At 46.8% G+C, this 22,836-nt stretch overlaps 1 protein-coding gene across 1 annotated transcript in view; it reads left to right on the forward strand.

The window, feature by feature from the left end:
• The first annotated feature begins 22,580 nt into the window (after positions 1–22,580).
• The window catches only part of LOC137162462 (macrophage mannose receptor 1-like), a 77,289-nt gene continuing 77,033 nt past the window's right edge, over positions 22,581–22,836 (forward strand). Inside the window, exon 1 of the mRNA XM_067562314.1 lies at positions 22,581–22,654. Within this exon, the coding sequence (XP_067418415.1) occupies positions 22,594–22,654 (61 nt within the window). The 5' untranslated portion in view covers positions 22,581–22,593. The remainder of the gene's footprint in view (positions 22,655–22,836) is intronic.

Consider the following 22,836-nt stretch of genomic DNA (forward strand, 5'->3'; position numbering starts at 1 on the left):
AGCAGAAATATTTTATTTTTATTCTCTAGGAGCTTTACCATGCTGATAGATACAGTACTGAAACCATTGCAAGCTTTGGAACATTAAAAGCAGCAATCGAGGTAGGAAATGCTTGTTTTTTATTAATCAGTGTTTGGGTCAGTCTCATTTCCAAAAGGTGGACAGGAGAAAAAAACCAAGGCAAAAGAGTCCTGAGAGATGACCCAGGAAATACTAATTTGAATATATTATAAAAAGGAAACTATTCATTTGTGTTGGAATCATTCTTTTATAACCTAGAGTGGAATTTGCTCCTTAATCATCATTGATTACTCTAATCTAAGTTAAGATTTTATTTTATTTTTAGAAAAGGACAGCCAGATATTGTCCTCTATTGTTCCGTTTGCATAAGAAATGGCTTTTCTGCCCATGAAAAAATACCTACAAAATTCCAAATGCAGGATTATCACAGAAGCCTGCATCCTTATGAAAACAGGGTGTGGAGTCTTCCTTTGTAGTGGAACCATTGTTACTGAGCTGTGTCAGAAAGGCGGGGAAGAGTTTAAGGGGGCATGCATGGCTACTCACCTCCACCGGCTGTGTCTGTATCCAGGTCTGCAGGGAACAGGCCCTGCGAGGTGGGAGGATACACTGCTATGTGGATAGTACTGCAGCACTGTACTGTGAGGAATAAGTCCTCCTCCCTCCCCCCCGGGGGGCAGGACAGTGCTCAGGTTGTGTGCTGTTGCCCAGTATTTGGGCCTTTATCAGGTTTCAAGCATTTCTAAATTGGATATACCCTCTTTTCTCCCATCAGGGTTTGACAAGTCTTGATCTGGTTTTCTGCAAGTACTATGCATGAAGTTCTCATCACAGTGCTTTGCACATGTTTTTATAATTAGGAGCATTTCATAAGAGCCACGTATGAATCACCATGCTCTGTACAAATATTAGTTTACCCCACACAATGCCCTTCCGAGTGTTTGTTATATTGGTAAACTGAGGCACAGAGAGATTGCGACTTGCCCAAGGACCATCAACAAATCGGTGACAGAGTTAAGAGTAAATCCTAGGAGTCCTGGATTCCAGTCCTATGCACACACACACTGGACCACACTTCTTCCCAGCAAGTGATTGTTGCATAAATGCTTTTAAAATCTCTTGGCTTAGGTCCTAGGCATCTAAACTATTTTTCTTTCAGATTTTATGAATGTTCTGAATGCTGTCTTTATAAATATTCCCAAAGAAATTCCTGTTGTGTCTGTTACATACTGATACTAGTACTGTTTTGACAGCTTGCTTTTAGAAAATGTTTTAAGTATTACAGTTTAGTTCTAATGATGGAAAAATAGCTGAGCAAATAGCAATAGTAAGAGCTATGTTCTCCTTATGCACAGATCAGGAAAGCCTGGCCTGGGCCTGTATCCATTTCACTCCCACACTCAAGTCCCTTTGTTTATTCAAACCACGACATTTCAGCTGAAAGGGCAAACCAGAGAGTCAGGTGTGGTGATGGCTTCTGTGTGGTGGGCATCGGGCCTAAGATCACAACTCATTTCACACAGGCCACTGTCAAGCTGTCAGAGGGCCAGTTGCTTTGGACAACATAGAGGTGGTTTTGTATTTAATGTGTTCCCACGTATCTCATTTTGGCTTTTTCTGCCAAACTTCGTAAATTTCTGGAAAGGTATGGTGAATTTCCCAGAACTGTTGATTAATGGACTCTGGCCCAATCCAGTCACCACTCACTTGAGTAAAAAAACTGTGCAGGAGCCAGGGCTGGTGAGTGAAGGAGCAGCCTTCCCCTCTCGCCTGCTGTACCTGCCTCCCCCGTCCACCGCCTCATCCTCATTTCAGTCCATCTCTGAGCATTGGACTCTGGGGCAAGGAAGGCTGCTTCAAGGGACTGAGAGCATGCAAACCCAGCTAGAATTAATTGTTCTGAGTTCCCCAATGGAGAGGAGCGTCTAATGCGGCTGTGAGGCCCTGCTTCCAAGTCTGGGAATTCTTGCTATTTGTTTGGCTATAGATCAGAGGAGAGGTGGTTACAATGTGCTATATTCAACTCTGGTGTAAGTTTGTACAATCCCCATTAAAATGTCTAGGTCAGATCTGGGTGATTTAATTAGTGAAGTTACCTATACATGACTTACTTTCATTTCCTGCCCATTTACGTGTCATGTACATGTGGGTAAGTGATGAAATAACTTGCACCTACATGGCTTTCTATGGGTTTGCAGAGAAGAGTAATTCTCACACTGAGGTGATAGAAGAAGCTATAGAAGACTAGGATACATGTGAAGCTTACAGATGGACAACACAAGATAAAGAGAGCAAATTCTACTGTATGCTTGTTTATTCTGAATGAGGGTAGCTCAAAAGAGGCTTTTTAGCTCTTTTGGGAGAGATACCTGTGAACCAACAGATACAGTTGAGTCTCAGATTTTAGTAAAATGGAGGCACAAACATACCTCAAGTCTGGTATACTAAAGAACTAATGACAGGACAGCCTTTGGCACTTACTCTAGAAAGATATAAATTTTTCAGCTCTCTCTGTGGGTAGGAAACCACCTATCCCAGATCATGTTTGGACTGGAAGGGCCTACATTCTTCGGAAGCTGGTCAGCCCATCACTAATTCTGGAACAGCCAGTTTTTACAATAAATGACCGTATTCCTGGCAAGTACAGTGAAAAGTGAGACTGAAGTCACAGTGGCCCTTGACTTTTGACAGTCAACAGGAAAATGGAAAGATCTGTATAACTAAAATCATACCAGTGCATTCTGCTTCAGTGTGAATAGAATTATTGAATTATTTCCAAAGTCTCGTACGTGTATATCCAAATACATTTTTGATGCCATGCTTAAACCTATACCTCTAAAAGGACATCTAGCGAGACTACATTGATCATTTGCTTTTAATCACTTTGATTTTACATTATAGTAGAACATACAGTCAACAGCAAAGTGCATTTAGTCAGGTATGCATGTTATATATATAATTCAAATAAAAAATAACTCTATTAGAAGTACACTAAAAAATTGAAAAGTCAGGAACTGTCAAAGTTAACTGCCTTGTGCATTCCAGATAGGATTGTTTGTTTCTCTGTATGTTATTTTTAGGATTATTTTGGCACATAATTTTTTACTGAATGAGGACATAATAAAGTCTAAGAAGGGTTTTGAGGGAAATATTTCTGTGGGTGAAAAAGAAAATTGAAGCACTGATTTTCCACTACCAGAGATATGAGAGTTATCATGAGCCCCATCAACATTCCATTGGACAGAGATGTCCACTCTGGGCTGAATTAATTCAACCCATTTTATCCATTATGTAGGATCTTTTTAAAAAAAATGTGGAGCTTCCAACATCATCAGCTTCTCAGATTCAGGCCTGTGCAAGGAAGCAAGAACAAACAAGGGTTCTTCTTCGAGTGCTTGCTCATGTCATTCCACTATAGGTGTGCATGCCTCTGTGCACGGTAACCCGGAACATTTTTCCCCTTAGCAGACCCCGTAAGGCCAGCTTCGGCGCCACCTGGAGCCCCACACACATACTGCGATATATGAGGTTCTGCCACCCTACGTCCCCCCAGTTCCTTCTTTCCACCCGTGATGGTTGCTGGAACTAGCCTTGCTTGCATTGTGAGTACTGTTCCCCTTGTTTGGACTTGATTATTCTGTTTAGTAGCTGATAGTTTAGTTAAGCAGTTGTTAATAGAGTAGTTAGAGATAAGGTAGTCGCGGCTGGGACTTTGTGCGGCCAGGGTATGCCCCGGTCACTGGGCTTTAAGCTGTGTGCCTCCTGCAGGAAGGCCTGCCTACACAGCGACCCCCACGACAGCTTCCTTAAGTGTTTGGGGGAAGCCCACCACAAGGATAAATGTAAAATCTGCAAGGCTTTCAAACCGAGGACACAAAAAGTCAGAGAAATCCAGTTGAAAGCCTGGCTTATGGAGGCAGCACTCCACCTGGCCTCTGAGCTGACCCGCTCTCTCTCGGTACCAAGTGTGGGATTGGTACAGAGTGCGCCTTTGGCACCGTCCACGACTCGGCACCACGCCACTTCCCCGGTACCAAAGAAGAGCAAGAAACAGCACGTGGAACGTGGACATTCCCCCACGCCATCGGTACGGGTGGAGTTGAGTACCGAGATGCACCGAGCTTGGCCTGTAGAGACCCTTTCTCCAGTCCCTGCATCTCTGGCTAGGGAGCCTTCCCCAATTTTTGGGAGTGGGAGAGCCCCTCTGTCTCTGCTGATGCCCTCAACGCCGGAGGCTTTTCAAGCAGCAAGAGCCTTGTTGCCCTTGCCTCCGCCCCACACTCTGCCAAGGGAGAAAGGGCTAGTGCCGCAGGAGAAACCCCCGTTGGGTCACCCTGAATGGGGAAGGAGATCCCCGGTACCGGAAGGAGGATCTCCTGCAGGACGGTCACCTAGAGTAGAGCACAGCCGCTCCCTTAGCAGTCGCTTCAGGTCGGCGGCGTTAAGCTGACCTGCTCCGACACGGAATGTGGAGTCTTCCTCCCATTGCTGACGTTGATCCCCGGCACCGGGAGCAGTTCAAGTAAGGAGACAGCACCCGTTGAGTTTCCCCCACCAGGCAACGCTCAGACAGCTCCCGTTCCCGCTCACCAGCACTGAGTTCACCCGCTCCAAGGTGGTGCAGAACCCAGTCATTGGAGGAAGACCCAGCACCAAAGAGTTCGCCCGTGTGAAGGCGGCGCAGAATCCGGTCGTCAGAGTCTGGCTCAATACCCAGGAGTTTGAGGTGGCACTGAACCCGGTCACCAAAAGTCACTGTGGAGCCGTAGGGCAAGCGGAGCTGGAAATCGTCGGTGCCGAGGTGACACTCTGGTACTTCTAGCTCTTCAGAGCGTGACCCTGCTCATCGGCACCGTTCACAGCAATGAAGGCATTCCTCATCCTCCAGGTTGGAGGCATCAAGGGGGCGTTCTCCAGTAAGATGGAGCGCCCATGACCTGGGGAGCCGCTGTACCCTGGCATGGTACCACAGGACCAGGGCCTCGGACTCTGATGCTGCTTCAGGGTCTTCCAGGGGGGTAGTCATTGGACGAGCTGACGTTCTCATAAGGTGCCAGAGCCCCCGGCACAGTTAGCCCCTGGATGGCCACAAGGACAGTGGCCACCCCAATGGCCTTGTTGGGCCCCCTGGGGTCTCCAGGTGGGGCTGGGACCCCAATCAATCAAATCTTCGGGGGTGCAGTCTGTGTCTCTGGTACCAGAGAAGGCCCATCATCATCACTCCTCGGATGAGGAGTCAGACCCACATGAGGGAACCTCAGCGGGTATTGCACATTGCCAGGAGGGGGCACACCCTCAGGCTGCATCCCTGTAATCCTCCTCCTCGCTGGATCGGGTGGTCACAGTTCCCCCGCCTGTCCTAGCCTCCCTAAACTGGTGGAGGTCTCCCAGGGCAGTGATGAAGGGTGTTCCATTCAGGGAACTGGTCCCGTCGGCCACCCTAATCTCCGATGCCTCGGATGTGGGATGGGGAGCCCACATCAGCGCCAACCTGAGCACTCAGGCTCTGGCTGGGGGAGGAGAGACCCCTGCACATCAACGTGAAGGAGCTGAGGGCCATTCGCCTAGCGTGCAGGGTGTTCCTCTGATTCATGACAGGCAGAATGATGCATGTGCTGACGGACAGCACCGCAGTTTTGTTTTATATAAACAGGCAGGGGGGAGCGTGCTTCTCGGCTCTCTGCGAGGAAGGTACCCATCTGTGGGACTTTGCCGTGAGGCACAATTTCCACTTGACTGCCTCTCACTTCCCGGGTGTGAGGAACGACGAGGCAGATTGCCTCAGCAGGTCGTTTCTACCCTGCCACGACTGGTCGTTGCACCTGGAGGTCGTGATTACAATCTTCCATAAATGGGGTGTTCACCAACTGGACATATTCGCATCAGCTTGGAGCGCGAAGTGCCTAAGGTTCTGCTTGCTCCAGGGTCACGAGACTGGGTCGATTTCCAACGCGTTCCTCATCAGCCGGACGGAGACCCTCATGTATGCATTCCCGCCCATTCTGCTCCTGCCCAAGGTCCTGCTGAAAATAAAGAGGGACAGGGCAGATCTTATACTCATCACTCCAGCCTGGCCGAGACAGCACTGGTTCAGCATGCTGCTGGACCTTTCGATCGCCCTGCCCCTGGAGCTCCTGAGGTGGCACGACCTTCTATCCCAGGACCAGGGTCGCCTGTTGCACCCGGACGTGGACTCCCTGCACCTCACAGCCTGGAGACTCTGTGGCTGACGGAGGGAGAGAGAGCCTGCTCGGTGCAGGTCCAATACGTCCTGCTGGGCAGCAGGAAACCTTCTACACAGGTCGTGTATTGGGCTAAGTGGAACAGTTTACCTGTTGGGTGGAGTCCTAGTGTATCCCGGCCAGTCTCTCGCCTATACAGGCAATCCTAGAGTATCTACTCCAGCTAAAGCTCCAGTGTCTGGTGCTGGCTTTGTTGAAGGTTCATCTGGCGGCTATTTCGGCCTTTCATCACCCGCTGGAGGGGAGATCCTGTTCTCTCACCCATTGTTGGTCAGGTTTCTCAAGGGGTTGGAGAGGCTTTATCCGCAGATCCGTGACCCATTGCCTCCCTGGGATCTCAACCTGGTCCTCTCAAAACTCATGGGACCCCACTTCAAACCCATGGCTTCATGTCCTCTGCTCCTGCTTTCCTGGAAGGTGGCCTTCCTGGTGGCCATTACGTCAGCTAGAAGGGTCTCTGAGATTAGGGCACTGACCTCGGAGCTCCCTTTTATATGGTGTTTTATAAAGACAAGGTTCAGCTGAGGCCACACCCGGCCTTTCTGCCCAAGGTGGTTTCCCAATTTAATTGTAATCAGGATATTTTTCTCCCCATGTTTTTTCCCAAACTTCATAGTTTGGAGGAGGTGACACTCGCTGGACGTGAGATGGGCCCTGGCCTTCTACATCGAGTGCACAAAGCTATTCTGGAAATTGAGGCAGCTCTTTGTCACAGTGCCCAACCAGATGAAAGGCTCACCTGTCTCCACCCAGCGCATCTCCTCATGGATTACGTCATCCATCAAGTTCTGCTACGAGCAGGCGAGGGTGCCGCTTCCAGGAACCATCACAGCGCACTCAACCAGAGCTCAAGCCTCGTCTATGGCCTTCCTGGAGAGAGTGCCCCTGCAGGACATCTGCAAAGCCGCCACCTGGTTGTCAGTGCATATCTTCACATCCCACTATGCCATCGTCCAGCAGGCGAGAGAGGATGTGGTATTTGGCAGAGCGGTGCTGAGGGCAGCTCATCAGTAACTCCTACCCACCTCCAAAGGTATTGCTTGTTAGTCACCTATAGTGGAATGGACATGAGCAAGCACTCGAAGAAGAAAACAAGGTTACTTACCAGTAACTGATGTTCTTTGAGACGTGTTGCTCATGTCCATTCTACAACCTACCCTCCGTCCCTCCTGCTGGAGTTGGCAGAAAAAAGGGACTGAGGGGGCTTAGGGTTGGAAGCACCTATATACCGCAGCATGTGTGTGGGGCTCCAGAGGGCGCCGAAGCTGGCCCTACGGGGTTTGCTAAGGGGAAAACATTCCGGGTAATGGAGGCGTGCACACCTATAGTGGAAAGGACATGAGCAACACATCTTGAAGAACAGCAGTTACTGGTAAGTAACCTTGTTTTTCCCCTCCATCCTGGACTTCTGGTTTCTTTATTGTTCTGCTCAGCATTTGTACCCTTGCTTGGATTTTAAGACACAATAGAGCCCAGAGTTACTAGATTGATTCCACACAGTAAACATGTCGGTGGCCTAGTAAATAATCCATAATTTTTAAAGTTACACATTTGTATGAACTGTGTGCAACCCCTTCGGGGTTTTAAAAAGCATGGTCCCTTTAAATCTTTGACCTGCAGGGGAAGTGCTGATTGTTCCAAAAAACGGAAGTGCTGTTTGAGGGAGGGCTGAGAAAAAAGAGGGGAGAGCAACAGGGTGTGTCTGGAGCTCCAGACAGACGAGCTGCAGTGAGCTGAGCAGCCCCTCACAAAAGTGAAACAGCCGAGAACCTGTCCGAAGCCTGGAAGGAGCAAAGCAGCTAACTGGGGATGCCCAGGACAGAAGCCAGAAGGAGCACCGTGCCAGGGAAAAATCGCCCAAGAAGGACAAACCAGAGCTGAACTCTGTATCTCTGCTGCCCAGAGCTGTATGGGGCCTTTGCACTGTGAATAAGGAGGGAGGCTGTAGCTAGTTAAGTGAGGAGGATATCGCTCTGTGTGAGTTTGCAAAAAGCGGCAAAAGAGGGCACCGGAGGGGATTGCTGGAAAATGTTTACTGGTGCTAAAAATGACGAGGAGCACCTAGTACTCACCACTGAACTAAAACTTTGCCCGGGACTCCTGAACTCTGAGTGCTGACGTATTGCTCGGTGTCTGCTTTTTCAGACTGTGATACCACTGGGCCTGTGGGGCTTTGTGTTAAATGTAATCCTGTTTTACTGCTCCCCCTATGTTTCTCCCAGTTGTTTCTCTTCATTCATCCCTCTGTAAATAAATATTTCCCTGTACTATCCCGGTGTATGTTCACTATGGGGAGTTTGAAACAGGTGCCCCTGGGGTGAAAAGGACTTTCCCTGCTGCATTCCTGCACGCACCTTTCCTGGCCAGAGCTGCCTGCAGAGCAGACTCCATCTAGGTCACATGGGCGCTAAAGTTACTTGTGTTTATATGCTTAGTCATCATTAATAAATTTCATTGTAGTTTTATCAGTGCAGCAATGGTGTCTGAGATTATTTTACACATAACATCTATAAGAGGTTGAAATATCAAAAGCCAGTGAACGTTAGAATGCAATAGAAATAGAACAGATAATAACACCGAAATTAATGAAACACTATTGCATATATATGAACAAGATTCCCTTGTTTTGAATATTTTGCTCAGTTCTGGTCACCTATAGGAAAAAAGATATAGAGGCAATACAAGCAGTTCAAAGATGAGACAAATGAATAAATGCATGAAGATAATATATTTCCATATCAGAAAAGACTGAAAAAGCAGTTTAGAGAGGAGATGGGAAGAGACATGATAGATGGTCAAAAAATAATGAAGGATATAGAGTAGATTAGTCAGGCCCTCCTATTTACCTCTCATAATACAGGAACAGGACAACTACTAAATAAATTAAAAGGCAGCAAACTTAAAATTTATTTCCTTCATCAGTTTTAATTCACACCATAATCCATGGAACTCATTGCCACAAGATAGCAGAGTCCAAGCGTGTTTGGAATTCAAACAAGAAACAAACATCTATATGAATGAGACCATCCACAATTACACCAAACATGATAAGAAAATGTTTATTTTATTTATGTGTAAAAATGTGTAAATTATGAGGAGAGATTAATAAAACTGAGACTTCTCAGTTTGGAAAAGAGAGCAAGGGGGATATGATTGAGGTCTATATAATTATGATTGGTGTGGAGAATGTAAATGAAGTGTTATTTACTTCTTCTCATAACACAAGAACTAGGGGGTCACCAAATTAAATTAATAGGCAGCAGGTTTAAATGAACAAAAGGAAGTATTCTTCACACAAACGCGTAGTCAACCTGTGGAGCTCTTTGCCAGAGGATATTGTGACGATCAAGAGTATAACAGGGTTCAAAAAAGAACTAGATAAGTTCATGGAGAATAGGTCCATCAATGGCTATTAGCCAGGATGGACAGGGATGCAAAACGGTGCTCTGAAGTATCCCTAGCCTCTGTTTGCCAGAAGCTGGGCATAGGCGATATGGGATGGATCACTTGATGATTACCTGTCTGTTCATTCCCTCTGAAGCACCTGGCATTAGCCTATCAGAAGACAGGATGCTGGGCTGGATGGAGCGTTGGTCTGACCCTATATGGCTGTTCTTACGTAAAGTGTGGACCCCCTGATCCTTCAGAGTGTAAAGCCAACCTCTAACTGAGTAGGTTTAGGAAGAAAATTCCTCATGAGCAGCTTTTGCCATAATTGCCAGTTAGAATTTTTTTCATCTTCCTCTGAAGCATCTGGTGCTGGCTAACATCAGAGACAGGATACCAGACCATCTGGACAACAGATCTGATCCTATATAACAATTTGTATGTTCCTGTGTGACAAGACAAGGCCTGAGAAATTTATGAGTCAAAAAGTCATATCCTATGGCTATGTAGCAACAGCAAGAACATTGCAATGTCCTTTCTATATGTAAAATAAAAATCTGTGCCAGCAACTTCACGCTCATGATGAGCAACTGTTTAATAAACCATTGTGCACACGTGACAGCTGACATTTATTTGGGTTAGGAAACAGATTTCACTCTCATCTCCCAAAGGATTACTATATTAAACAATAACAAGAAAAAATTATCTTAAAAAGGGAAAGACCTTGCCATTATTATAGGAGTTTAAATTAAATACAAGCAATGCTAACACAGCCATTGATTTCAGTATTTTAAGTATAGACAATGTATAGTATTTCTGAGGAAAAATGCTGTCTCAGATTTCAGTAGAATTCATTTACAATTGCAGTTACATCAACTTAATGGATAAAGCCAGATTCAGTGTCTTACTCAGAGAACCCCTGAACTCTCTCTGCCCAGAGCTGGTTGGAAATTTTCTGACAGAGCATTTTTCAATTGAAAAAAAATGGATTTGATTAAATACAGAAATGGATTGACAATTTTTTTCAACTAAATAGTATTGAAATGTTCTTCTTCGAGTGCCTGCTTATGTCCATTCCATTATAGGTGTGTGCACGCCTCCGTGCATGGTTACTGGAAATTTTTTCCCCTTAGCAGACCCTGTAGGGCCGGCTTCGGTGTCCCCTGGAGTCCTGCGCACACGCTGCGGTATATGAGGCATTGTCGGCCCTACGCCCCCTCAGTTCCTCCTTTCCACCTGTGACGGTTGCTGGAACTGTTCCTGCTTGCATCGCAAATGATCAATTCTCCTTGTTCTCAACTTTAATCATTTGTTGTTGTGTTAGTTAGGTAGATAGGACTTTAAGTACTGTTAATAGTGGTAGTTAGCATTTAGGATAGTCCCAGCTGGGACTTTGCCAGGAGCGGGGCATGCCCTGGTCACAGGGCTTCAAACCGTGTGTCTCCTGCGGGAAGGCTTTCCCGCTGAGTGACTCCCCCTATAGCTGCCTGAGGTTTCTGGGGGAAACTCATCGAAAGGACAAGTGCAAGATTTGCAAGACTTTCAGGCCCCAGACTCAGAAAGACAGAGAAATCCACCTGAAAGCCTTGTTCATGGAGGCAGCACTTAGACTGGCCTCTAAACCAGCACTCTCCACCTTGGTACTGAGCGTGGCATCAGTGCAGAGTGCACCATCGTCACTGGACCCGCTTTGGTACCAGACCGCATCTCTGGTACCGAAGAAGCAGCAGTGGAAGCAGTTCGTGGAATGCAGACACTCCCCCGCAGTGTCTAAGCAGGCAGGGTTGAGCACTGGACCGCACCAAAGTCGGACTGCGGGGACCCAGGGAGCCTCCCCCAACTCTTGGGAGTGGGGAGGCCCCCCTGCACCTACCAGTGCCATTGACACTGGAGGCCTTTCAGCTTTGGCCTGTCCTCGGCCCCAAGGGTGTTTATGAAATGCATGGCAGTGGTGGCGGCGCACCTGAGGTGCAAGGGGTCCAAATTTTCCTCTACTTGGATGTTTGGCTAATCAGAGGCAGGTCCAGGTCTAGGTCTCGGGTCCAGGACAGTGTGAAACTGACATGCGCCGTCTGCTGCCCACTGAGCCTGCTGATAAACAAGCAGAAGTCCACGTTAACTCCCGTGCAGTGGATAGAGTTCATCGGCGTGATCGTGGACACTTCCCAAGCCAGAGCTATCCTACCCCAGCCGCGCTTTAAGGTGATGTCCTCCATTATTGCTCATCAGCATTGATGCCCAGTGACGACAGCCAGACACTGCCTGCAGCTGTTAGGCCACATGGCGGCCTGCACCTACATGGTGAGGCTGACTTGCTGGAAACTCAGGCCGCTTCAATCATGGCTGGTCTCGGTTTACATTCCGAGCAGGCACCCTCTGGATCATGTGGTCACAGTCCCCCCTCAGATCCTAGCATCCCTACACTGGTGGCAGACCCCCCGGGCAGCGTTAAGGGGTGTACTGTGAGAAGAACTAGTCCCCTCAGTCACCCTGATATCAAACGCCTTGGACATAGGATGGAGGGCCCATATCAGCGCTGACCTCAGCACACAAGTGGTCTGGTCGAGGGAAGAGAGACGCTTACACATCAATGTGAAAGAACTGCGGGCTATTCACCTAGCATTTTATTACAGGCAAGGTGGTGCAGGTGCTGACGGACAATACAGCAGCCGTGTATTACATCAACAGACGGGGGAAGCCTGCTCTTCAGCCCTCTGCAGAGAATCTATTTGTCTGTGAGACTTTGCGGTGGGACACAATTTTCATATGATAGTCTTTCACCTCCTGGGGGTGAGGAACGATGAGGCGGACCGTCTCAGCAGGTCGTTCTTACCCCACCACGATTGCTCGCTACGTCCAGAGTGGTTTCTATGATTTTCCGGGGGTGGGGCTCTCCCCAGGTGGATCCGTTTGCATCAGTGTGGAACAAGAAATGCCCACAGTTCTGCAATCTCCATGGTCGAGAGACCGGGTCGATCTCCGACACCTTCCTCCTGTAGTGGTCGGGGATTTTCATGTACGTGTCCCCGCCTATTCCCCTCCTCCACAGGGTCCTGCTGAAAATCAAGAGGGACAAGGTGGATGTTATCTTAATCGCACCAGCCTGGCTGCGCCAGCACTGGTTCAGCATGCTGCTGGACCTATTGATCGCCCCCCCCTCTGGAACTTCTGAGATGGCACTTTTTCCTGTCCCAGGTTCACGGTTGCCTGCTGCACCCAGACCTGGACTCACTACACGTCATGGCATGGAGGCTTTGTGGCTGAGCGTGGACAAGCAAGCCTCTTCGGTGCAAGTCCAGCAAGTCCTTCTGGGTAGCAGGAAACCTTCCACGCAGGTCGTGTATTGGGCTAAATGGAAGCGGTTTACCTGCTGGGCAGAGTCCCAGGGTATCCTGCCTAGTTTCTTGCCAATACAGGTGATCCTGGAGTATTTGCTACAGTTAAAGCTCCAGGGACTGGCCGTGGCCTCCCTGAAGGTCCACTTAGCAGCTATATCGGCTTTCCACCAGCCTTTGGAGGGAAGATCGCTTTTCTCCCACCCGATGACGATTAGGTTCCTGAAAGGGGTGGAGAGGCTCTATCCGCAGGTCTGTGGCCCGGTGCCGCCTTAGGACCTCAACCTGGTCCTCTCACGACACACTGGGCCCCCCTTTGAACCCATGGCTTCATGCCCTCTACTCCTGCTTTCTTAGAAGGTGGCCTTCCTGGTGGCTATTACTTTGGCAAAGAGGGTCTCTGAGATTAGGGTGCTGACCTCGGAGACCCCCTATACTGTATTCTATAAAGATAAAGTTCAGTTGAGGCCGCACCCAGCCTTCCTGCCCAAGGTGGTTTCCCAATTTCATTATAACCAAGATATTTTTCTCCCTGTGTTTTTCCCCAAACCACACGGTTCGGAGGAGGAGAGAAGGTGGCACTCGCTAGACGTAAGACAGGCCCTGGCTTTCTACATCGAGCGCACGAGACCATTCCGGAGATCAACGTAGCTCTTCATCGTGGTGGCCGATCGGATGAAAGGCTTACCTGTCTCCGCCCAGTGCATCTCCATGTGGATAACTTCCTGCATCAAGTTCTGCTATGAGCAAACGAAGGTGCCGCTTCCATCACAGCACACTCAACCAGAGCTCAAGCTTCGTCTACAGCCTTCCTAGCGAGAGTGCCCATGCAGGACATCTGCAGAGTCATCACCTGGTTATCGTACATACCTTCATGTCCCACTATGTCATCGTCCAGTAGGCACGGGCTTTGGCAGAGCAGTGCTACAGGCACCTCATCTGTAACTCCAGCCCACCTCCAAGGTATTGCTTGTGAGTCACCTATAATGGAATGGACATGAGCAAGCACTCGAAGAAGAAAAGACAATTACTTACCATGTAACTGCTGTTCTTCGAAATGTGTTGCTCATATCCATTCCATGACCCAACCCCCATCCCTGCTGCCGGAGTTGGTGGAAAGAAGGGACTGAGGAGGCATAGGGCTGGCAGCACCTTATATACTGCAGCATGTGCGTGGGACTCCAGGGGGCACCGAAGCCGGCCCTACGGGGTCTGCTAAGGGGAAAAAAGTTCCGGTAACTGAGTTCGGAGGTGTGCATACACCTATAATGGAGTGGACATCTTGAAGAACAACAGTCACAAGGTAAGTAACCGTCTTTTTCATTTTGATAAGGTCATTTCCATATTTCTAAAAGAAGATTTTTGTGAAATTTCATTTCACCAGAAATTTTGAAATTTCAACTTTTCATTCCAATTTGGAACAACAACAAAAAATTCAAAATGTTGGAGTTTCCTACAGAAATTCTGAGTTTCAATCAACCCTCTCTCTGCCTGTTTCTCTCTAATCTACATCCTTTTAAATACATGAAAGATCCACAAAACGGCAGTTGAAATAAAACCTAAACAAATTCCAAAACCCTTAAACATTTCAATTCTTTTTATTCAGAATGAGTTTTTGTTTGGAAATTTCCTTTCTTTATACATTTTAAAATGTTTAGAAGGCTCAAAATCAAAACAGAACATTGTATTTCAGGTTAGATAAGATGTTTGATTTGACTTGAAATAATTTTTTTTTCCTTTTTGATTCTCCAAAAATTTTGAAAAATTTAATTTTTGATTCTACCCCAACATTTTTTTTGATTTTTCAGAATTGCCAGAAGACCATTTGCACAGCTCTAATAATTAATTTACTCTTTTATGTTTTGCCTGTTATATAAATGCACTGGATTTGTCACTCTTCCAGAGTCACTGGGAATTGAGGGTGACCAGAACTTCACAGGAGACACTCAGCATCTCCCAGGGTCAGATCCATAATTTGTATTTGCATTTCTCCCAACTACTGGTTGAAAGGTACACCCATTTTAGGCCTGGTCTACACTAGAAATTTAGGACAGTATAACTACATTGCTCAGGGGTGTGAAAAATCCACCCCCCTGAATGATGCAGTTAAACCGACCTAGCCCCCAGTGTAGACAGTGCTAGATTGACAGGAGAATTCTCCTATTAACCTAGCTACCACCTCTCGGAGAGGTGGATTACCTTTGCCAAGGGGAGAAGCCCTCCAGTCGACATAGGAAGTGTTTTAAGTGTAGACAAGCCCTTAGGTACATTAGATGTTAGACATCAGTGTATCTAATCACGCTTCTGTAGCTACTGGCTACAAAGGACTTAAGACTTTATATTCTTACATAGACATGAACGTTTCACTGTGTAGAGCTAAAATTATAGGCAGGGCTGGGAGCACCACCTATTAGTAAGATTATTGGATAGTTCCCAATTATAAGATTCTGTTTTCAGTGGTTTAAAACTTGGCCAGACTTTTAACCATTTAAACGAAAACATTTTCTTGCCAGGTATTTGCCTCAGATTGAATATCTTTGGAAAATTTCAGACAAATGGTTCAGCTGTTTCCGAGAACAAGGTGAAAAATACATTGTTTTGCCCATGTTAAAAATAATTCAGGCAACCTTTTTCTTTGAAACCCTCTAGCACACCAATGGTTTGGAGAAGGGACTTTTTTTGGTAAAAGAAGGACCTTTGTGTCAAGGACGTGCCTTGTGCTGACTCTGTGAAAAATTCACCTAAATTTGGGTAAGTTGTAAGATTTTGAAAACTTGCAGTTTGCATGTGCTCAGTAGAGACTTGCTAGAGATCTGCAGCTAAATTCCCTAAATAATTTTGTCCACACTGGGCATACTCCAGCCCAGGGCCAAGCAGGACTTTCCTTGCAATTGCAGCTCTGGGCTGCTGCAGAATCAGAACAAGATGGGCACCAGAAATTAGAGCAGGGAGCCTGTCTCTCTTGTGCTCTCAAGGACTCTGGGCCTGGCAGCATGGAGAAGAAAGCTGCCTGATTCAAATGCAGGGAGGACAAGAGACTGACTTGGGGGTGTGTGTGTGTGGATCAGGAGAAGTAGATTGAAATAAGGAGGCTGCTGGGACCGGGAGATGAGGAGGTAAACAGGAAGTAGGGAGTGTGGCTGGGAGCCAGTGTGTGGGGGATTTTGAGATCTATTGAGGAGCTGGGGGATAATTGGAACTTACTGGGAGAAAAGATAGGGACAAGGCGCTTGGGGGGTAATGTGGGAAATGACATACTAAGATTGGATGACGAGCCTGGGGAGAGAGATTGGGAGTGGGAGCCAGTGGGGACAGGTCCAAGGTGTCTCAAACCGGGCACCCAAAATTAGGGGTTATTTTCATTATTTCAAAGGGATGTTATGAAAATTAATTTATTAATGTTTGTGAAGCCCTCAGATACTACAGCAATGGCCACCACAGAAAAGCCTATAAGGAAATTAATAATTCAATTTTCTGAATAGTGTTTGCATAGTGTGCAGTAAATACGGCCTGCATTGTCCATCTTGTGCACTGAATGAGGCAGGGATCCTATGGCAAAAATAGTAGGTGATCATGTAATTAAAGACCACATCATAATGCATATGCAAGGGGGCCAAACTAAGATTGCACAGAGAACCTTAATTCTGGATTTTCCTAACTTTTGAGGGCTTGTCTTGAAACCTGAAAATGTGTTTAATGTTTTTTTGTGTGTAATTATACAGTTCATTGCACTTAGTAATATATATATATATATATATATATATTACTATCTTTATAGTTTCACTAGCATGTCTAAATATTTGATAATATTTTATTGTACGTGTTGCTTTTTAAGACCAATACAAAGCCCAAACACTTCATAAGAAGAATGATTTCTAATATAGGTGTATCTATTGGTTTACAGTTTTGTAGGAATTAGAATCTTACGCAAGTCTTGAGCCTTTCTTTCAGAGAAAATTTACTGAGTTTTTCAGTGATATCAACAATTAATTAAAAAACCAAAAGCCTGGAAGATTAGTGAAGGTATTATTTAGCTATTAATCACTGGCACTTTGTTACATAAAAAAAAAAAAGAAACTTTGAAAAAATAATTTAAAAAAACTTTAAGAAAGAATACATTATTTTATACACATTCAAAATTCTATTTCTCCCACTTTCTGACTGTTTTCCAACCTTTTCCAGGTGAAAAGCAGTAAATAAGGGTGAAAAGTGTTTCTTCCCAACTACCACCCAACCTTCACACTTTACCTCCCCCCTTCCCTTTTTCCAGAGAAAAAGAGGTGACTGGGGTCAGAGAGTAAAGAGGGTGAGAGAAAGCGGAACCCCGCACATTCTAAAATGGAAAATGAAAAAATATAATTTTATTTCCAAAAACTGAAACAAAAATGACATTTTAAGTTGAAATACAATGATTTTTCATCTTGAAATGTCGACTCAACAAAATCTCCAATTTGAATTTTCTAATCTGCAAACGGAAATATTTAAACAAACCAAAACAAAAAAAGTAAGTCAACATTTTGTCCCAGAAAATGTCAGTTTGGACAAAAATCACAATTTCCTGCTGGTAAAGTTTTTCTCAATCCTTTTCTCAACCCACAAAATGACTGAAAACCTGTTCTACAACCCATCATAACCCACAATCTCTTGCAAGTAAAGAGAATTGTAGAATGAGGGTCAGAAACAAATTTTATGGGTTATGGACTGAAAAAATGTGCATGAATGAGGGTGGTTTATGGGAAAGACGGGTTGGTGCTCCTGAGATTGGGGTGAAGCAAAGACAGTCTGGGGTGATGTTGGATGCTGGTGTGAGAAGGGTGGTGTTGGGGTGGGAGGCTGGGCCTGGTGAGATGAAAGAAGCTCCTGGAGTGAGGGGCGCTTCTGGGGGTGATCCTGGGCTGGGATGAGGTGGTGATGGACCTGGAGTGAGGGGGGCTGCTGGTAAAGTGCGATAAGAGTGGGAGACTTATTTTTTCCTCCTCCACCTGCCCATAGCTCAGCTCCAGGACAGCACTGCTCCAGGGGGCTGCAAGGGACTGCTGGGTGGGAGGGTCCCAGAGCTCATGCTGCAGCCCAAGCCCGGAAGTGTACTCAGCAATGAAACAGCCCAGCGAACCCAAGTCAGCTGGCACGGGCCAGCCGTGGGTTTTTCTTTGCTGTGTAGACAAGCGTTGAGAATTCTATGATTGACTTCAAGGGGGCCAGGAGCGCAACGTCTGTGTTCTAGGAAGCACAGTGGTGGCGTCCCTCTGTTTTCCCCTGTAGTGCCCTCAAGCAAACAAGGAGGAGATGAAACTATATTTTTGCTTTCTTCCTCCATTCCAGCCCATGCAGTGAGACCAGCTTGTAGGGGGCAGCGTGCTGCTCTCTGTGAAGGAGAGTAGCATCAGGGATGTTCACCCTGGGGGTGCTGAGGAGATCAGCTTCACAGGGCTCCCCTAAAGAGCTCCATATTCTGCCCAGGGCGGACTGTGTTCTACAGGCACAGCTAAGTTCTCTTCCAGCAATGTTGCCTGGATTCCTTGCAGATAACTGAGCCTGGCTGAGCTTATGAAAACCCACCCATCCAGCAAGCAAGCTTGTGGGTCTTTCAAAACTGTGATTCATCAGTCAGATTTAAAATTCTGTTAATACTAGAAATAGTCGCAGATGTAAGAAGGCGTAAAAAAAAAAGAAAATAGGCCTTCATTTGATTTATCCAGGAAAGGTCAGGAGGCATGATGGCACAGCTTTCCCCCAAGTCATGGTGCTGTCTAGAGGCAAGCCGCTAATGATGTGGCACCGGTCGCCCTCACCCAGGCACCGTTCACCTACCCCTCGGCACTGGTCACCCTCTCCACAGCACCAATCACCCATACCTTGGTACTGATCTCCTTCTCCTTGATGCCGGTCACCCACACCTCGGCACTGAGTGCCTTCTCCTCAGCACCAGTCCTCTGTACCCCGGAACCATTCAGCGATTGCATCTAGCTCGGCGCCACCATGGTCTCCATGATCAGAGTCCAGATCATTGGACTTGGAGGCAGACTCTGGCACATCGAAGTGGAGTAGGCACAGATAGGGAAGGCGGCACTACAAGGAGGATAAGGGGCAAGCGCCCTCTGTTGGACCTTGGCCCATGCAGTGGCAGGTGCCTCAGCAATGGCCTTCTGACCCCATGGGCGTACCACCAAGCCCAAGGGTCTCAGTCTATAGGTCCTGATTCAATTGCCTTGGAGAGCCAAGTGTTGGCACCCTGGAGCATAGACCTCTGCCATGAAGCACTGAGGTCAGTGGGTGCAGGGAGACAGTGCTGTCAGGGGAATCTGGTGCACGGTGCCTAAGAAGAACCTGGCACTGAAGCAGGCCCCAATGCCAATAGAGAAGTCCCGGGCAGAGAGGATCTTACTGGACAGGACATCCTCGAGACTGAGGTTGGACCCAGGGCCTCGTCTTCTTCCTCCCCTGATGAGGCGGTAGTGGGGACATCGACCACCCATATCCACATGAATAATAGGGCCCACCAAGAACTTTTGAGAAGAGTGGCCCAAAATTTGAGCCTACAGGCAGAGGAAGTCCATGAGTCGGTAGACCCAACTGTGGACATTCTGACTCTGGAAGGTCCTTCGAGGGTAGCTCTGCCTCTGATCAAAATGGTCCAGTCCACAACAAAGACACTGTGGCAGACACCAGCCTCTATCCCACCTGCAGCCAAAGGGATAGAGAAGAAGTATTTCGCTCCGTCTAAAGGGTTTGAGTAACCTTTTACTCACCCTCGCTCATAGTATCTGCGGCGAACGAAAAGGAAAGGCAGGCTCAGCAGGGCCCAATGACGAAATCAAAGGAGCCAAAGAGACTGGACCTATTCGGGAGGAAGGTATACTCCACCAGAGTCTCCAGCTGCGAATTGCCAACCAACAGGTAATTCTCAGCAGATACAACTTCAATTCGTGGAACACGATGGCGAAGTTCAAAGACCTCCTTCTGACTGATTCCAAGTCACAGTTTGGAGTCCTGGTGGAGGAGGGTAAAGCAGTAGCCAGGACATTGCTACAGGCTTCATTAGATGCAGCAGACTCTGCAGCAAGGATTATAGCTTCAGGGCTGGCTATGAGAAGAAGCTCCTGGCTGCAGGTATCAGGCCTCCCACCTGAGGTCCAGTCTACCATCCAGGACCTGCCCTTTAAAGGAGCAGGGCTGTTCTCGGAGCAAACAGACTCCAAGCTTCACAGCCTTAAGGACTCTAGGGTGACTATGAAATCTTTGGGGCTGCATAAACCTTCCACACAAAGGAAGCATTTCAAGCCCCAGTCCGGCCAGAGGTTCTAGCCATCTCATTCTTGGCAGGACTTCTCCAGGAAGAGGGGCAGAAATAACAGGCGTAGAATGCCCCAGCCGCGCAACCCTGGCAGAGACTCAGGGAAACAGCCTCCAGGGCCAAGGCAAAACTTTTGAGGGTGTGCCTGAGGGCAACACTCCAGGATAGCTACCGGATCCTGTCCCTCCTTTCCGGAACTACTTATCCCATTTCTACTGTGCTTGGGCCCAAATAACATCAGACAGATGGGTGTTGCACACAGTAGAAGTGGGATACTCCCTCCAGTTTTGTTCTATCCCACCCTGCCACCCCCTTCCCCGTCCCTCTTCAGGGACCCCTCTCACGAGCAACTTCTTATACGAGAAGTGCAAGAACTGCTTCACATGGGAGTAGTAGAAGAGGTCCCTCAGAAACTAAGGGGAAAGGGGTTTTACTCCAGATATTTCCTGATCCTGAAGGCAAAAGGGGAAGCTCAGGCCTATCCTCAATCTGCAGAATCTCAACAAGTTCATAAAGAAGCTAAAATTGCACATGGTCTCCACTCACCCGCCTACCCTTCTTGTCAGAGCTGATCGGCAAGAAAACTGGAGAGGCGGCGGGTCAACGGGCACCTATATACAACACCATGGAGGCACCACTACACCCTACACCAACTTGATGGGTACCGCTGGGGGAAAAACCTTCCGATGACTGTGCATGCAGTGTGTGCACACCTGCTTGGAATGGACATGAGCAACACATCTCGAAGAACAACAGTTATGGAAGGTAAGTAATCATTTTTTACTGCACATATCAGTCAATTGATGTACCAAAAGCCTGCCCATTCATATACTGTATGTCATTTCAGTAAAGGAATGTAATCTACATTGTCTCTTGAAAATTAATAATGCCTTGTGGTAGACTGTTAGGACTAGATTCATAAAGGGATTTGGGTGATGTGACACTCAGCATCACACAATACCTTACTTTTAGGTGCCTAGAAAATCACTGGGATTCACAAAGCTTGAGTTTAGTGCTCTAGCTTCTTATATAATGAATCAAAAGAGATAGATGCCTAAGAATGGGATATGTAAAAGCAAGGCTGATAGGCAGCTTTCTGCCTCAGACAGGCAATGGGAGATGCAAAGGAGAGAGATGTGTTCTAAGCCATGCCCCTCTCAGGGAATTCAGTGCTGGAGGGAGGCACATATCTGTACTTGGGAGTCTCAGCTGAGATCTCTCTCTTGGAGTCAGGTGTTTAAAGTCTTTCTTACAGAAAGCAGCGGACTTCCTTCTTAACTTCTAGCCCAGTGACAAGAGAACTCACTTTGGATGAGGGAGGCCCCTGGTTCAGTTCCCCTCCACTTGTGGGGGAAAGAAGGAATTTGAACAGGCATCTCCCAAGTCTTGGATGAGTGCCTTAGCCACTGAGCTATGGGATATTGTGATGTGCAGGACCCTCAGTTTTTCCTGTTGAAGCTGTTCCACTTTGGTTAAAAAATTAGTCTTTGGGCCAGAGGAAGAGCAAGCAGTGAATGAGTCTCTGGGCTGGTAGTTAAAGCAATCATCCAGGATGTAGGAAACCTAGGATCCTGTCTCCCTGCTCCACTGATTATTTATTTATTCTCTCCTTAAATGGCATTCCATTTTGAATTACCTCCTTTCTTTTCCAAAACAACATTTTTTTTCTTTTGTCCCCCACTTCCCCCTTAAATTCCTGTGCTACTAGAAAACTTGCAATTTAGAAGCAAAGCTTTTCATGCTTGAAGTATGTGTGCATACTATTGGAGGAGAGGAAGAATATTTGACATTCTAATGTCAAAAAATCCTATATTACAGCAATTTTTATATTCAGGAGTAATTAGATTACAACTCAGCATAGTGAGTATGTATTTGAAGTTTAAGGTTTAGATGTGAAGGCAGTGGGGGTGGGAATCTGCTCTTTCACTGCTGGTTGGACTCTGCATGCTCATTGCTATCCTCCTTTGAGGTCTGATTTACTTGGAAAATCACTAACAAAGTCCCTGAAAAACTGCCCTCATCTGTCACCACTTCATTGCCTGCATTTCTGTTGAAGAAGACTCTTCCCTCAGCAGAGAAATGAGCTTAGGAAAGCAAAATTTGAACTGTGAATTCCTGTTATTTCAAAACACCCCATGTGACAGGATATTTCCTTATCATTTAGAGCACACAGCTTTCCCCTGATCTATCAGCCCTTCACAAATGCAGCAGACCTGCTACCTGGCTTGTTTCAGAAATATCCTTGTGATAGAAACTAATCACAGTTCTTCATTTTTCATTTTCTGGCGGGGAAGAAAAAAATCAAACATTCGCAATGACTCTGTCCCTGCTCCTGGTTTATTTCTCTCTCATTCAGAGTACCTTTCAGCTGTTGGGTAAGTGCCTGCTCTGTCTGAGCTGTAAATGTGGATGTTGGTATGAAAGTGCATCTGTTCTCATGCTCTAAAATACAATTTTTGTTGCAGAGTCTGTTCTTTCTCTGTTTGTTAACAGCCTTGATTTACACATTTTGAACTAATGTGATGGAAATGTTTGTCCATCTAGCTCTGATCGGTGG

Source organism: Emydura macquarii, unplaced genomic scaffold (genome assembly GCF_026122565.2).
Source record: "Emydura macquarii macquarii isolate MOO-44397 ecotype Brisbane River unplaced genomic scaffold, CSIRO-AGI_Emac_v2 contig_2422, whole genome shotgun sequence".
NCBI classification, from domain to species: Eukaryota; Metazoa; Chordata; order Testudines; family Chelidae; genus Emydura; species Emydura macquarii.